Here is a 16,133-nt window from a genome sequence, read left to right as displayed (position 1 = left end):
TCTATAAACATTTTATACATCTTGAATAGATAAAATCAGGAGCTCTTAATCCAGGCCCATTTTTTTTAGGTTAAAATCATGAAATAAATAATAATGGCAAACCTAACCCTGCATCCAGTAGCAGTTACCCAAAATTCTTTAAAGGTAACTTGAAAGGACAGTCCAAAACGTTGAGTCTCAAAGGGACTTTCTAATCATTAGTAAGCATAAAATAGCAAAATGTTTAAAAGTAAAACACTAAACACTACTGTTTATTGCATGAGATCCCAGAGATCTATGAGAAAATAAACCTTTATTTCCAAGTTAAAATTTGAATTTGTTGGAAGATAAAAAAACTGTGCTTATTTGAAGCAAAAAGTTGCAGAAAGGTGATTAGACTTTGAAAAGATCACAAGAACTAAGAACTGAGCTAAGGTCCCTGAAGTTGACGGCAGTTTCTGAAGCAGTTTATATAATGAGCTTTAATTCAGAGGGTTTTTTTCCCCCCTTTTGAGGGAAGCTTCTGGCTTGAACATGTTCATGGGTCCTGTACAGCTTGTAAAGCTATATTCTTTCTCCCGCTGTGACTCTGCTCAGGCTTGTAGTTTCATTTGAAAGAAAAATGCTCAGTATCTCCTAGGCTAAGCATTAATCCTCCCACTGACTGATCAATTAAATCCCGCTGTCTGTGTCTGGAAGGCAAAGTCTGAGCTTTATGTATTGCTTTCTGGCAAGCCACATTTCCATGCTCCATGGAACAGATGCAGTAGTGTAACTCTGTGTGCAACAGGCTTTTGGACCCTCAAATCTAGAGGGCCAACAGGTACAGTGTCTCATTTTACCATGTAATAAGTTCAAAGGTCTATAATGATTATATTATACTGTCTAATGAATTTAGTTCAACAACAGTATCTTATCTTTCGTATGGCATTTAATAGTTTACAAGGTGAGAATACATTAACTTATTTGCTCTTCAAAACAGGTTTTTATGTGAGGCAGTGCTTTATCATGTTCCATTTAACAACGAGGAGAGACTGCGCTCTTGCCCAGGGTCACATAGCTAGAAACTGGCAATCTTGTAATTAAAACCCAGATCTTCTGATTCTAAAACCAGTGGTCTTTTACAATTCACTTAATAAACCCAAGATTGGAAAATTACAGAAGACTTTCAAAAGGAGCCATATTATCAATGTGCTTTGAATCCAGAAAACTGATGATAATATAAATGTCACATTGCTGCTCACTTGAATAGAACAAAACAAAGAATAAGCCATTATAATGTTGCCTCTAAGATAAGAAATCTTGGGAAAATGTGCCAAGATAGCTTTAAAAAACCCTAAATGTGATCGGTCAGGCCGCTGGAAGAGAAGCAGGCCTGTCCTGTGGGGGACCTGTAACTCATAAGGTCCCAATGTTCTGGCCTTGCCTTCCCATGCATTTCACAGGTGTAAGTATTTTTCCAGCTGCAAAATCCTAGAAAGTAGGTGTTTTGGTTTAGTTTTCCCCAGAGACACAACCTGAGATAAAGATTCAAGTGCAAATGACTTATTTGGAAGGAGAAAGAAACACCAGTAGGGAGTGGGGCTAACAAAGGGTGTGTCATTGAGCCAGCTGCTACCAGGGTGACTGGAGCTTAATCCCAAGAGGAAATCCTGAACACAGTAAAACACACACACCTCAGAGACCTCCCACCTGAAGGGGGAGGGAGCTGGGGTGTTCATATGCCAACTCCCATCAGTTTGTTTGTTTGTTTTTTTTGGTTGAGTTGGGTCTTTGTTGCTGTGTGCAGGCTCTCTCTAGTTGCGGTGAGCGGAGGCTACTCTTCACTGCGGTGCGCGGGCTTCTCATTGCGGTGGCATCACTTGTTGCGGAGCACGGGCTCTAGGCGTGTGGGCTTCAATAGTTGTGGCTCGCAGGCTTTAGAGCACAGGCTCAGTAGTTGTGGTGCACTGGCTTAGTTGCTCCACGGCATGTGAGACCTTCCCGGACCAGGGCTCTAACCCCTGTCCCCTGCATTGGCAGGCGGATTCTTAACCACTGCACCACCAGGGAAGTTCCCCCATCAGTTGTTTTTGAGAGCTGCTGGGAGTGTGGAGGGAAGGATAATTCCCTTACCCTCTGGCATGCTGTGCAAGAGGGCAAAATGGCATTCTATAGGGTAGGAAAAAGTTCCCAGGCAAAGAAATGCAGACACAGGCAGGGCAAAGTCACTGGTAAGAGGGACACAGTAGTGTGCCCAAATGGTATGCTATAACAGGATCCAGGTCTTATATTTTAAAACTTTTCATTCAAAGTCCAGAATAGTATTTGGGACATAATAGTCTCCTGATAATTATGGACACATCAACCTGACATCAGAGTGGTTGTGAGAAATGTTTACAAATAAAACCCGAACATACAAATTAAGTCCTAAGCAACAAAAGAACAAAAGAAAGAAGGAATAAGAAAGGGCAAAGAAGGCATTGGAATTCATCTCTACTCACACTTTCTCATAAATCTTGTTGGGATGCTCTGGCCATTTGATCATGCACACCACTCGGTTGGGCATGGTCTCTGTGGTTGAGTAGTAGCCCTGGGGGAAGGCCAGGAGGAGAGCCAGGACCCAGATGACACAGATGACCACCTTGGTGGCTGTGGCCGACAGCCGGGGCTGGAGGGGGTGGATGATGGCCATGTACCTGGAACAGAGAAGAAAGGACAAAATTCCAATTTGGTCACCATAATCTGCATTAGTGATTATGCATTGTTCCTGCCCAGTGAAAAATTCTCCAGAAACCCTTTGAGTCCTGGTGATTTTTACAATTATTTTCTTTTTCATATTCTATCCTTAAGCTTTATGACTTTTATGGCATAAATGCTAAACTCAGCCATATATTTTTAATATTTTAGAACCCATCTAGCAACATTCCAGGAGAGAAATTTTCATCCTTGTCCTTATGCTAGGGACATGATGCCTAAGTATATGTCAGTGGCTTACAGTGAAATAAGAAAAATAAGAACAACTTTGTGAATTTAGTCAATGTAAAGGCTATTTTTACCTTTTTTGGATTAAGGAATAATGGTGTTAGAAATAGTAGTTTTTAAAGTCCTGGTGTGGCAATGTAAAAGGCTAGCAATCCTGTACAGGTCCACACAATTTGAAGGGAAGTGAATGTGTACGAATGAGAAAGCAGTGGCCTAAAGCCAACAAAAAAAATAGCTCCTGGAGAAATCTTCACCAATTCTTTGAACATCTAGAAGTCAGTGTATGGCTAACAAAGTATGCTTCATGAAGAGAAAGAGACTCTCCACCTCCTGAGACAGACACACTTGAGCATATCAAAGCCCAGGGTAGATGAAACCTCTCTGCAGGAAGAGGGAAGCAAAGTGAATGATGACTTTAGGTCTGGAGCCATTTCTCCATCTCTTACTTGGGATCAAGCACTGAGTGGTGTCATCTGAATGAGTGTCCACGTCTGAATTTGTGTATAGACTTTGAGATTCAGCAGAGATTTTAGAATTAGCAAATATTCCAATCAGCATTTCATATCAGTTATAATCACATCAATTCTGCCTCCTGCATTGAAGAAGTCATCTACCTTTTAAAGGGATAGGTTTAGCCCAGCCCCCTAACACCCCTGCCCCAAGCTTTTGAGGTGTGTGGTGGACAGGAACAAAGCAGCTTGGGATGGAACATAGCTCACGCCCCTTCTAGGGTACTGCTCCCTTCCCCCATGTTGTGAGGACCCCTCCTGCCTGGAAACTTGTTCTTCAGAGGACGCTGGACTCAAAGTGGCTGCAGTCAAGTACTACCACCTCACTGGCCTGGTTACAGGGTCCTCACTTGGGGAAGGGGAGCCATGCCAACTTCTTTTCCCATCCCTGTGTTACTATTTGGCACTCTTAACACCTGTCAATAAATATTGTCTACACTGAAAACAATTTTTTTTTTTTTGCAGAGTTCATGGATCCATCCCTTAAAATATGCATTTTTTTTTTCAGAGTAGGAATTATGCCTTATACCGCCTTCGGGGTTTAAATATCTGACAAAATCTCCAAATCATGCATTTGATTCTCTGACAGGCAGGTGTTTCTGGCTTCCATGGGACTGAATAGTCAATGGAGACTTCAGAAATGAGCAGACAAATAGAACAGCTGTCAGCTGTCTCCACATAATTCTTTTTTACAGTCTTTGGACTCTAGGATCTCTAGGCTGGAACTGGGGCCAGGGTTACAAGGAAAGCAATTTCATTTAGTATGTGCACTACAAATTCACACTGTGCACCTGCCCCATGCAGAACACTGTGTTTCCTTGTGAACTCCGAGTTTCTAATTTCTCCAAGGAGAAAATGCATATAAATAAACAGCCACAAAACATGACAGTAGGATATGTGACCTCAAGTGGTAATCTGATAAATACCTCAGAGCCTTAGGGAGATTCTGCAGATTCGGAATGGCAGGTGGACTATTGAAGAGGCTTAAATGGGTGTGCTTTGCTGGATTTGGGGTGAGCCTGCTGAGCACCTGGCTTGAAGGGCAAGAAGCATTCAGAGACTTCTTCCCTTCTCCATGTTATGAATAGTGACATCTTCCTTGTCTGAGAAGCTTGAAGGCTCAGTTTACATGAAGGCTTCCCTGATCGTCCTTTTATCACTCTAAACTTTAGAATATCTTTTCCCAGATTTTCTTGCTAGGCACCTAGGCTTTCCTTCTCTGGTCTGTAAGAGCGATGGCATTGACAGTGTTCAGAATATGAAAGTATATTACGATGCCTCAGGTCAGCTTTTTTTTTTTTTAACATCTTTATTGGAGTATAATTGTTTACAAAGGTGTGTTAGTTTCGGCTTTATAACAAAGTGAATCAGTTATACATATACATATGTTTCCATATGTCTTCCCTCTTCCGTCTCCCTCCCTCCCACTCTCCCTATCCCACCCCTCTAGATGGTCACAAAGCACCGAGCTGATCTCCCGGTGCTATGCGTCTGCTTCCCACTAGCTATCTATTTTACGTTTGGTAGTGTATATATGTCCATGCCACTCTCTCACTTTGTCACAGCTTACCCTTCTCCCTCCCCATATCCTCAAGTCCGTTCTCTAGTAGGTCTGTGTCTTTATTCCCATCTTGCCACTAGGTTCTTCATGACATTTTTTTTTTCTTAGATTCCATATATATGTGTTAGCAGCATACGGTATTTGTTTTTCTCTTTCTGACTTACTTCACTCTCTATGACAGACTCTAGGTCCATCCATCTCACTACAAATAACTCAATTTCGTTTCATTTTATGGCTGAGTAATATTCCATTGTATATATGTGCCACATCTTCATTATCCATTCATCTGTCAATGGACACCTAGGTTGCTTCCATGTCCTGGTTATTGTAAATAGAGCTACAATGAACATTGTGGTACATGACTCTTTTTGAGTTATGGTTTTCTCAGGGTATATGCCCTGTAGTGGGATTGCTGGGTCGTATGGTAGTTCTATTTTTAGTTTTTTAAGGAACTTCCATACTGTTCTCCATAGTGGCTGTATCAATTTACATTCCCACCAACAGTGCAAGAGTGTTCCCTTTTCTCCACACCCTCTCCAGCATTTATTGTTTCTAGATTTTTGATGATGGCCAGTCTGACTGGTGTGAGATGATATGTCATTGTAGTTTTGATTTGCATTTCTCTAATGATTAAAGATGTTGAACATTCTTTCATGTGTTTGTTGGCAATCTGTATATCTTCTTTGGAGAAATCTCTATTTAGGTTTTCTGACCATTCTTTGGTTAGATTATTTGTTTTTTTGATATTGAGCTGCATGAGCTGCTTGTAAATTTTGGAGATTAATCCTTTGTCAGTTGCTTCATTTGCAAATATTTTCTCCCATTCTGAGGGTTGTCTTTTGGTCTTATTTATGGTTTCCTTTGCTGTGCAAAAGCTTTTAAGTTTCATTAGGTCACATTTGTTTAATTTTGTTTTTATTTCCATTTCTCTAGGAGTTGGGTCAAAAAGGATCTTGCTGTGATTTAACTCATAGAGTGTTCTGCCTATGTTATCCTCTAAGAGTTTGATAGTGTCTGGCCTTACATTTAGGTCTTTAATCCATTTTGAGTTTATTTTTGTGTATGGAGTTAGGGAGTGTTCTAACTTCATACTTTTACATGTACCTGTCCAGTTTTCCCAGCACCACTTATTGAAGAGGCTGTCTTTTCTCCACTGTATATTCTTGCTTCCTTCATCAAAGATAAGGTGACCATATGTGCATGGGTTTATCTCTGGGCTTTCTATCAGGTTCCACTGATCTATGTTTCTGTTTTTGTGCCAGGACCAACCTGTCTTGATTACTGTAACTTTGTAGTATAGTCTGAAGTCAGTGAGACTGATTCCTCCAGCTCCATTTTTTGTTCTCAAGGTTGCTTTGGCTATTCGGGGTCTTTAGTGTTTCCATACAAATTGTGAAGGTTTTTGTTCTAGTTCTGTGAAAAATGCCAGTGGTAGTTTGATAGGGACTGCATTAAATCTGTAGATTGCTTTGGGTAGTACAGTCATTTTCACAATGTTGATTCTTCCAATCCAAGAACATGGTATATCTCTCCATCTATTTGTATCATCTTTAATTTCTTTCAACAGTGTCTTATACTTTTCTGCATACAGGTCTTTTGTCTCCTTAGGTAGGTTTATTCGTAGATATTTTATTCTTTTTGTTGCAGTGGTAAATGGGAGTGTTTCCTTAATTTCACTTTCAGATTTTTCATCATTAGGGTATAGGAATGCCAGAGATTTCTGTGCATTAATTTTGTATCCTGCTACTTTACCAAATTCATTTTTAGCTCTAGTAGTTTTCTGGTAGCATCTTTAGGACTCTCTATGTATAGTATCATGTCATCTGCAAACAGTGACAGCTTTACTTCTTCTTTTTCAATTTGGATTCCTTTTATTTCCTTTTCTTCTTTGATTGCTATGGCTAACACTTCCACAACTATGTTGAATAATAGTGGTGAGAGTGGGCAACCTTGTCTTGTTCCTGATCTTAGTGGAAATGGTTTCAGTTTTTCACCATTGAGGATGATGTTGACTGTGGGTTTGTCATATATGGCCTTTATTACATTGAGGGAAATTCCCTCTATGCCTACTTTCTGCAGGTTTTTTTTTTTTTCACACACACACACTGTATTTTACTTTTACAAGAGATAAATAGACTGACACCAAGCATGTACATGGATGACCACAACAAAAGCAACAATGATTGCAATTACCAAACATGAAACACACTCATACTATGTCATAATATTGACATTCAGTCCAATAATCCTCCACTGTAACAGCTCCTTTACTTTGCAGTGAAAATTGATTTGTATATTCTTTGCCTCTGAGTCCTTGTTAGATTTTTTTTTTAATTCAGACAGAAAGTCACAAAAATTATACTCATCCTCATCAGTTCACTCAGTCCCATGTAATTAATTTTTTTTTTCATCTTGATCTTTTGTTAGCACTTTTATGAGTTCATCAGTTTTTCATTAGAGTTCTGAAAATGATTATTCATTCAGTTCAGCAGTACAGTCAGTTACCAGAAACCTGTATTTGTCAGAGTCTTTTCCATGAATTTCTTAAAGATGACACCCTTTTATAGGAACATATTTGCAAAAGCATCAGAGTACACACAGAACTGTCTGCAAATGACAAAAGACTTAAAAATGACCACAGTTAAAAATTTGATGAAAGTTCATAATAATGCAGTTGACAAGAAAATTAGTTATTTCTGAGATATACATTTTAAGTTAATAACTAGGATTATGACTTATAACATTATACCAGAACATATAAGATTTTTAGAAATTTCATGTAATGTCTGAAACATTTATATTAACATATTTCCATACAAATAACCCAATGAAAGTTTAGCATTAGTTGTTTTGTTTGTTTGTTTTTTTATACTGCAGGTTCTTATTAGGCATTAATTTTATACACATCAGTGTATACATGTCAATCCCAATCGCCCAATTCAGCACACCACCATCCCCACCCCACCGCAGTTTTCCCCCCTTGGTGTCCATATGTTCATTCTCTACATCTGTGTCTCAACCTCTGCCCTGCAAACTGGCTCATCTGTACCATTTTTCTAGGTTCCACATACATGCGTTAATATACGATATTTGTTTTTCTCTTTCTGACTTACTTCACTCTGTATGACAGTTTCTAGATCCATCCACGTCTCAACAAATGACTCAATTTCGTTCCTTTTTATGGCTGAGTAATATTCCATTGTATATATGTACCACATCTTCTTTATCCATTCGTCTGTTGATGGGCATTTAGGTTGCTTCCATGACCTGGCTATTGTAAATAGTGCTGCAATGAACATTGGGGTGCATGTGTCTTTTTGAATTACGGTTTTCTCTGGGTATATGCCCAGTAGTGGGATTGCTGGGTCATATGGTAATTCTATTTTTAGTTTTTTAAGGAACCTCCATACTGTTCTCCATAGTGGCTGTATCAATTTACATTCCCACCAACAGCGCAAGAGGGTTCCCTTTTCTCCACACCCTCTCCAGCATTTGTTGTTTGTAGATTTTCTGATGATGTCCATTCTAACTGGTGTGAGGTGATACCTCATTGTAGTTTTGATTTGCATTTCTCTAATAATTAGTGATGTTGAGCATCTTTTCATGTGCTTCGTGGCCGTCTGTATGTCTTCTTTGGAGAAATGTCTATTCAGGTCTTCTGCCCATTTTTGGATTGGGGTGTTTGTTTCTTTAATATTGAGCTGAATGAGCTGTTTATATATTTTGGAGATTAATCCTTTGTCCATTGATTCGTTTGCAAATATTTTCTCCCATTCTGAGGGTTGTCTTTTCGTCTTGTTTATGGTTTCCTTTGTTGTGCAAAAGCTTTGAAGTTTCATTAGGTCCCATTTGTTTATTTTTGTTTTTATTTCCATTACTCTAGGAGGTGGATCAAAAAAGATCTTGCTGTGATTTATGTCAAAGAGCGATCTTCCTATGTTTTCCTCTAAGAGTTTTATAGTGTCCAGTCTTACATTTAGGTCTCGAATCCGTTTTGAGTTTATTTTTGTGTATGGTGTTAGGGAGTATTCTAATTTCATTCTTTTACATGTAGCTGTCCAGTTTTCCCAGCACCACTTATTGAAGAGGCTGTCTTTTCTCCACTGTATATCTTTGCCTCCTTTGTCATAGATTAGTTGACCATAGGTGCGTGGGTTTATCGCTGGGCTTTCTATCTTGTTCCATTGATCTATGTTTCTGTTTTTGTGCCAGTACCATATTGTCTTGATTACTGTAGCTTTGTAGTATAGTCTGAAGTCAGGGAGTCTGATTCCTCCAGCTCCGTTTTTCTCTCTCAAGACTGCTTTGGCTATTCGGGGTCTTTTGTGTCTCCATACAAATTTTAAGATGATTTGTTCTAGTTCCGTAAAAAATGCCATTGGTAATTTGATAGGGATCACATTGAATCTGTAGATTGCTTTGGGTAGTATACTCATTTTCACAATGTTGATTCTTCCAATCCAAGAACATGGTATATCTCTCCATCTGTTGGTATCATCTTTAATTTCTTTCATCAGTGTCTTATAGTTTTCTGCATACAGGTCTTTTGTCTCCCTAGGTAGGTTTATTCCTAGGTATTTTATTCTTTTTGTTGCAATGGTAATTGGGAGTGTTTCCATAATTTCTCTTTCAGATTTTTCATCATTAGTGTATAGGAATGCAAGAGATTTCTGTGCATTAATTTTGTATCCTGCAACTTTACAAAATTCATTAATTAGCTCTAGCAGTTTTCTGGTGGCAGTTTTAGGATTCTCTATGTATAATGTCATGTCATCCGCAAGCAGTGACAGTTTTACTTCTTCTTTTCCAATTTGTATTCATTTTATTTCTTTTTCTTCTCTGATTGCCGTGGCTAAGACTTCCAGAACTATGTTGAATAATAGTGGTGAGAGTGGACATCCTTGTCTCGTTCCTGATCTTAGAGGAAATGTTTTCAGTTTTTCACCATTGAGAATGATGTTTGCTGTGGGTTTGTCATATATGGCCTTTATTATGTTGAGGTAGGTTCCCTCTATGCCCACTTTCTGGAGAGTTTTTATCATAAATGGGTGTTGAATTTTGTCAAAAGCTTTTTCTGCATCTATTGAGATGATCATATGGTTTTTCTTCTTCAATTTGTTAATATGGTGTATCACATTGATTGATTTGCATATATTGAAGAATCCTTGCATCCCTGGGATAAATCCCACTTGATCGTGGTGTATGATCCTTTTAATGTGTTGTTGGATTCTGTTTGCTAGTATTTTGTTGAGGATTTTTGCATCTATATTCATCAGTGATATCGGTCTGTAATTTTCTTTCTTTGTAGTGTCTTTGTCTGGTTTTGGTATCAGGGTGATGGTGGCCTCATAGAATGAGTTTGGGAGTGTTCCTTCCTCTGCAATTTTTTGGAAGAGTTTGAGAAGGATAGGTGTTAGCTCTTCTCTAAATGTTTGATAGAATTCACCTTTGAAGCCATCTGGTCCTGGACTTTTGTTTGTTGGAAGATTTTTAATCACAGTTTCAATTTCAGTGCTTGTGATTGGTCTGTTCATATTTTCTGTTTCTTCCTGGTTCAGTCTTGGAAGGTTATACCTTTCTAAGAATTTGTCCATTTCTTCCAAGTTGTCCATTTTATTGGCATAAAGTTGCTTGTAGTAGTCTCTTAGGATGCTTTGTATTTCTGCGGTGTCTGTTGTAACTTCTCCTTTTTCATTTCTGATTTTATTGATTTGAGTCCTCTCCCTCTTTTTCTTGATGAGTCTGGCTAATGGCTTATCAATTTTGTTTATCTTCTCAAAGAACCAGCTTTTAGTTTTATTGATCTTTGCTATTGTTTTCTTTGTTTCTATTTCATTTATTTCTGCTCTGATCTTTATGATTTCTTTCCTTCTGCTAACTTTGGGTTTTGTTTGTTCTTCTTTCTCTAGTTTCTTTAGGTGTAAGGTTAGATTGTTTACTTGAGATTTTTCTTGTTTCTTTAGGTAGGCTTGTATAGCTATAAACTTCCCTCTTAGAACTGCTTTTGCTGCATCCCATCGGTTTTGGGTTGTCGTGTTTTCATTGTCCTTTGTCTCTAGGTATTTTTTGATTTCTTCTTTGATTTCTTCAGTGATCTCTTGTTTATTTAGTAACGTATTGTTTTGCCTCCATGTGTTTGTCTTTTTTACGTTTTTTTCCCTGTAATTAATTTCTAATCTCATAGCATTGTGGTCAGAAAAGATGCTGGATATGATTTCAATTTTCTTAAATTTACTGAGGTTTGATTTGTGACCCAAGATGTGATCTATCCTGGAGAATGTTCCGTTTGCACTTGAGAAGAACGTGTAATCTGCTGTTTTTGTACGGAATGTCCTATAAATATCAATTAAATCTATCTGGTCTATTGTGTCATTTAAAGCTTGTGTTTCCTTATTAATTTTCATTTTGGATGACTGTCCATTGGTGTAAGTGAGGTGTTAAAGTCCCCCACTATTATTGTGTTACTGTCAATTTCCTCTTTTATGGCTGTTAGCAGTTGCCTTATGTATTGAGGTGCTCCTATGTTGGGTGCATATATATTTATAATTGTTATATCTTCTTCTTGGATTGATCCCTTGATCATTATGTAGTGTCCTTCTTTGTCTCTTGTAACATTCTTTACTTTAAAGTCTATTTTATCTGATATGAGTATAGCTACTCCAGCTTTCTTTTGATTTCCATTTGCATGGAATATCTTTTTCCATCCCCTCACTTTCAGTCTGTATGTATCCCTAGGTCTAAAGTGGGTCTCTTGTAGACAGCATATATATGGGTCTTGTTTTTGTATCCATTCAGCAAGCCTGTGTCTTTTGGTTGGAGCATTTAATCCATTCACGTTTAAGGTAATTATCGATATGTATGTTCCTATGACCATTTTCTTAATTGTTTTGGGTTTGTTTTTGTAGGTCCTTTTCTTCTCTTGTGTTTCCCACTTAGAGAAGTTCCTTTAGCATTTGTTGTAGAGCTGGTTTAGTGGTGCTGAATTCTCTTAGCTTTTGCTTGTCTGTAAAGCTTTTGATTTCTCCATCAAATCTAAATGAGATCCTTGCCGGGTAAAGTAATCTTGGTTGTAGGTTCTTCCCTTTCATCACTTTAAGTATATCATGCCACTCCCTTCTGGCTTGTAGAGTTTCTGCTGAGAAATCAGATGTTAACCTTATGGGAGTTCCCTTGTATGTTATTTGTCGTTTTTCCCTTGCTGCTTTCAATAATTTTTCTTTGTCTTTAATTTTTGCCATTTTGATTACTATGTGTCTCGGCGTGTTTCTCCTTGGGTTTATCCTGTATGGGACTCTCTGCGCTTCCTGGACTTGGGTGGCTATTTCCTTTCCCATGTTAGGGAAGTTTTCGACTATAATCTCTTCAAATATTTTCTCTGGCCCTTTCTCTCTCTCTTCTCCTTCTGGGACCCCTATAATGCGAATGTTGTTGCATTTAATGTTGTCCCAGAGGTCTCTTAGGCTGTCTTCATTTCTTTTCATTCTTTTTTCTTTAGTCTGTTCCGCAGCAGTGAATTCCACCATTCTGTCTTCCAGGTCACTTATCCGTTCTTCTGCCTCAGTTATTCTGCTATTGATTCCTTATAGTGTAGTTTTCATTTCAGTTATTGTATTGGTCATCTCTGTTTGTTTGTTCTTTAATTCTTCTAGGTCTTTGTTAATCATTTCTTGCATCTTCTCAATCTTTGCCTCCATTCTTATTCCGAGGTCCTGGATCATCTTCACTATCATTATTCTGAATTCTTTTTCTGGAAGGTTGCCTATCTCCACTTCATTTAGTTGTTTTTCTGGGGTTTTTTCTTGTTCCTTCATCTGATATATAGCCCTCTGCCTTTTCATCTTGTCTATCTTTCTGTAACTGTGGCTTTTGGTCCACAGGCTGCAGGATTGTAGTTTTTCTTGCTTCTGCTGTCTGTCCTCTGGTGGTTGAGGGTATCTAAGAGGCTGGATGGGAGGCTCTGGTGGTGGGTAGAGCTGACTGTTGCTGTGGCGGACAGAGCTCCGTAACACTTTAATCCACTTGACTGTTGATGGGTGGGGCTGGGTTCCCTCCCTGTTGGTTGTTTGGCCTGAGGCAACCCAACACTGGAGCCTACCTGGGCTCTTTGATGGGGTTAATGGCAGACTCTGGGAGGGCTTATGCCAAGGAGCACTTCCCAGAACCTCCGCTGCCAGTTTCCTTGTCCCCACGGTGAAACAGAGCCACCTCCCGCCTCTGCAGGAGACCCCCCCCCAACACCAGCAGGTAGGTCTGGTTCAGTCTCCCCCAGGGTCACTGCTCCTTCCCCTGGGTCCCGATGCGCACACTACTTTGTGTGTGCCCTCCAAGAGGGGGGTCTCTGTTTCCCCCAGTCCTGTCAAAGTCCTGCAATCAATTCCCACTAGGCTTCAAAGTCTGATTCTCTAGGAATTCCTCCTCCCATTGCCGGACCCCCAGGTTGGGAAGCCTGACGTGGGGCTCAGAAGCTTCACTCCAGTGGGTGGACTTCTGTGGTATAAGTGTTCGCCAGTCTGTGAGTCACCCATCCAGCAGTTATGGGATTTGATTTTACTCTGATTGCGCCCCTCCTATCGTCTCACTGTGGATTCTCCTCTGTCCTTGGACGTGGGGTATCCTCCTTGGTGAAGTCCAGTGTCTTCCTGTCGATGATTGTCCAGCAGCCAGTTGTGATTCTGGTGCTCTTGCAAGAGGGAGTGAGAGCACGTCCTTCTACTCCGCCATCTTGGTTAATCCTCTCTGCAGGGTTTTTTTCATAAATAGGTGTTGAATTTTCTCAAAAGCTTTCTCTGCATCAATTGAGATTATCATATGGTTTTTGTCCTTCAATTTGTTAATATGGTGTATCACATTGATTGATTTGCATATATTGAAGAATTCTTGCATTCCTGGAATAAACCCCAGTTGATCATGGTGTATGATCCTTTTAAGGTGCTGTTGGATTCTGTTTGCTAGTATTTTGTTGAGGATTTTTGCATCTATGTTCATCATTGATATTGGCCTTTAGTTTTCTTTCTTTGTGACATCTTTGTCTGGTTTTGGTATCAGGGTGATGGTGGCCTCATAAAATGAGTTTGGGAGTGTTCCTCCCTCTGCTATATTTTGGAAGAGTTTGAGAAGGATAGGTGTTAGCTCTTCTCTAAATGTTTCATAGAATTCGCCTGTGAAGCCATCTGGTCCTGGGTTTTTGTTTGTTGAAAATTTTTTAATCACAGTTTCAATTTCAGTGCTTGTGATTGGTCTGTTCATATTTTCTATTTCTTCCTGGTTCTGTCTCGGAAGGTTGTGCATTTCCAAGAATTTGTCCATTTCTTCCAGGTTGTCCATTTTATTGGTATAGAGTTGCTTGTAGTAATCTCTCATGATCCTTTGTATTTATGCAGTGTCAGTTGTTACTTCTCCTTTTTCATTTCTAACTGTATTGATTTGAGTCTTTTTCCTTTTTTTCTTGATGAGTCTGGCTAATGATTTATCAATTTTGTTTATCTTCTCAAAGAACCAGCTTTTAGTTTCATTGATCTTTGCTATTGTTTCCTTCATTTCTTTTTCATTTATTTCTGATCTGATATTTATGATTTCTTTCCTTCTGCTAACTTTGGGTTTTTTTTTCTTCTTCTTTCTCTAATTACTGTAGGTGCAAGGTTAGGTTGTTTATTTGAGATGTTTCCTGTTTCTTAAGGTAGGATTGTATTGCTATAAACTTCCCTCTTAGAACTGCTTTTGCTGCATCGCATAGGTTTTGCATTGTCGTGTCTCCATTGTCATTTGTTTCTAGGTAATTTTTGATTTCTTCTGTGATCACTTCGTTATTAAGTAGTGTATTGTTTAGCCTCCATGTGTTTGTATTTTCTACAGAACTTTTCCTTTAATTGATACCTAGTCTCATAGCGTTGTGGTCGGAAATGATACTTGATAGAATTTCAATCTTCTTAAATTTACCAAGGCTTGATTTGTGACCCAAGATATGATCTATCCTGGAGAAGGTTCCATGAGCACTTGAGAAGAAAGTGTGTTCTGTTGTTTTTGGATGGAATGTCCTATAAATATCAATTAAGTCCATCTAGTTTAATGTATCATTTAAAGCTTGTGTTTCCTTATTTATTTTCATTTTAGATGATCTGTCCATTGGTGAAAGTGGGGTGTTAAAGTCCCCCACTATGATTGTGTTACTGTCAATTTCCCCTTTCATGGCTGTTAGTATTTGCCTTATGTATTGAGGTGCTCCTATGTTGGGTGCATAAATATTTACAATTGTTGTATCTTCTTCTTGGATCAATCCCTTGATCATTATGTAGTGTCCTTCTTTGTCTCTTGTAATAGTCTTTACTTTAAAGTCTATTTTGTCTGATATGAGCATTGCTATTCCAGCTTTATTTTGATTTCCATTTGCCTGGAATATCTTTTTCCATCCCCTCACTTTCGGTCTGTATGTTTCCTTAGGCCTGAAGTGGGTCTCTTGTAGACAGCATACATATGGGTCTTGTTTTTGTATCCATTCAGTGAGTCTGTGTCTTTTGGTGGGAACATTTAATCCATTTACATTTAAGGTAATTATCGATATGTATGTTCCTTTTCCCATTTTCTTAATTGCTTTGGGTTTGTTATTGTAGGTCTTTTCCTTCTCTTGTGTTTTCTGCCTAGAGAAGTTACTTTAGCATTTGTTGTAAAGCTGGTTTGGTGGTGCTGAACTCTCTGATCTTTTGCTTGTCTGTAAAGGTTTTAATTTCTCCATGAAATCTGAATGAGATCCTTGCTGTGTAGAGTAACCTTGGTTGTAGGTTTTTCTCCTTCATGACTTTATATATATCCTGCCACTCCCTTCTGGCTTGCAGAGTTTCTGCTGAAAGATCAGCTGTTAACCTTATGGGGATTCCCTTGTGTGTTATTTGTTGTTTTTCCCTTGCTGCTTTTAATATGTTTTTTTGTATTTAATTTTTGATAGTTTGATTAATATGTGTTTTGGCATGTGTCTCCTAGGATTTATCCTGTATGGGACTCTTTGTGCTTCCTGGGCTTGATTAAATATTTCCTTTCCCATATTAGGGAAGTTTTCAACTATAATCTGTTCAAATATTATCCCAGTCCCTTTCTTTTTCCCTTCTTCTTCTGGGACCCCTATAATT

The 16,133-nt window shown here is 38.8% G+C and overlaps 1 protein-coding gene across 1 annotated transcript in view; it reads right to left on the bottom strand.

Annotated features, from left to right (window-relative positions):
- Positions 1–16,133, bottom strand: part of TACR1 (tachykinin receptor 1) — a 319,532-nt gene that overhangs the window by 103,999 nt on the left and 199,400 nt on the right. The window contains exon 2 of the mRNA XM_059942414.1: positions 2,463–2,657. Within this exon, the coding sequence (XP_059798397.1) occupies positions 2,463–2,657 (195 nt within the window). The remainder of the gene's footprint in view (positions 1–2,462; positions 2,658–16,133) is intronic.

The sequence above is a fragment of the Balaenoptera ricei genome, chromosome 13, assembly GCF_028023285.1.
Source record: "Balaenoptera ricei isolate mBalRic1 chromosome 13, mBalRic1.hap2, whole genome shotgun sequence".
Classification (NCBI taxonomy): domain Eukaryota; kingdom Metazoa; phylum Chordata; class Mammalia; order Artiodactyla; family Balaenopteridae; genus Balaenoptera; species Balaenoptera ricei.
Note: the sequence above shows the minus strand (reverse complement) of the source record. Positions and strands in the feature narration are given on the sequence as shown.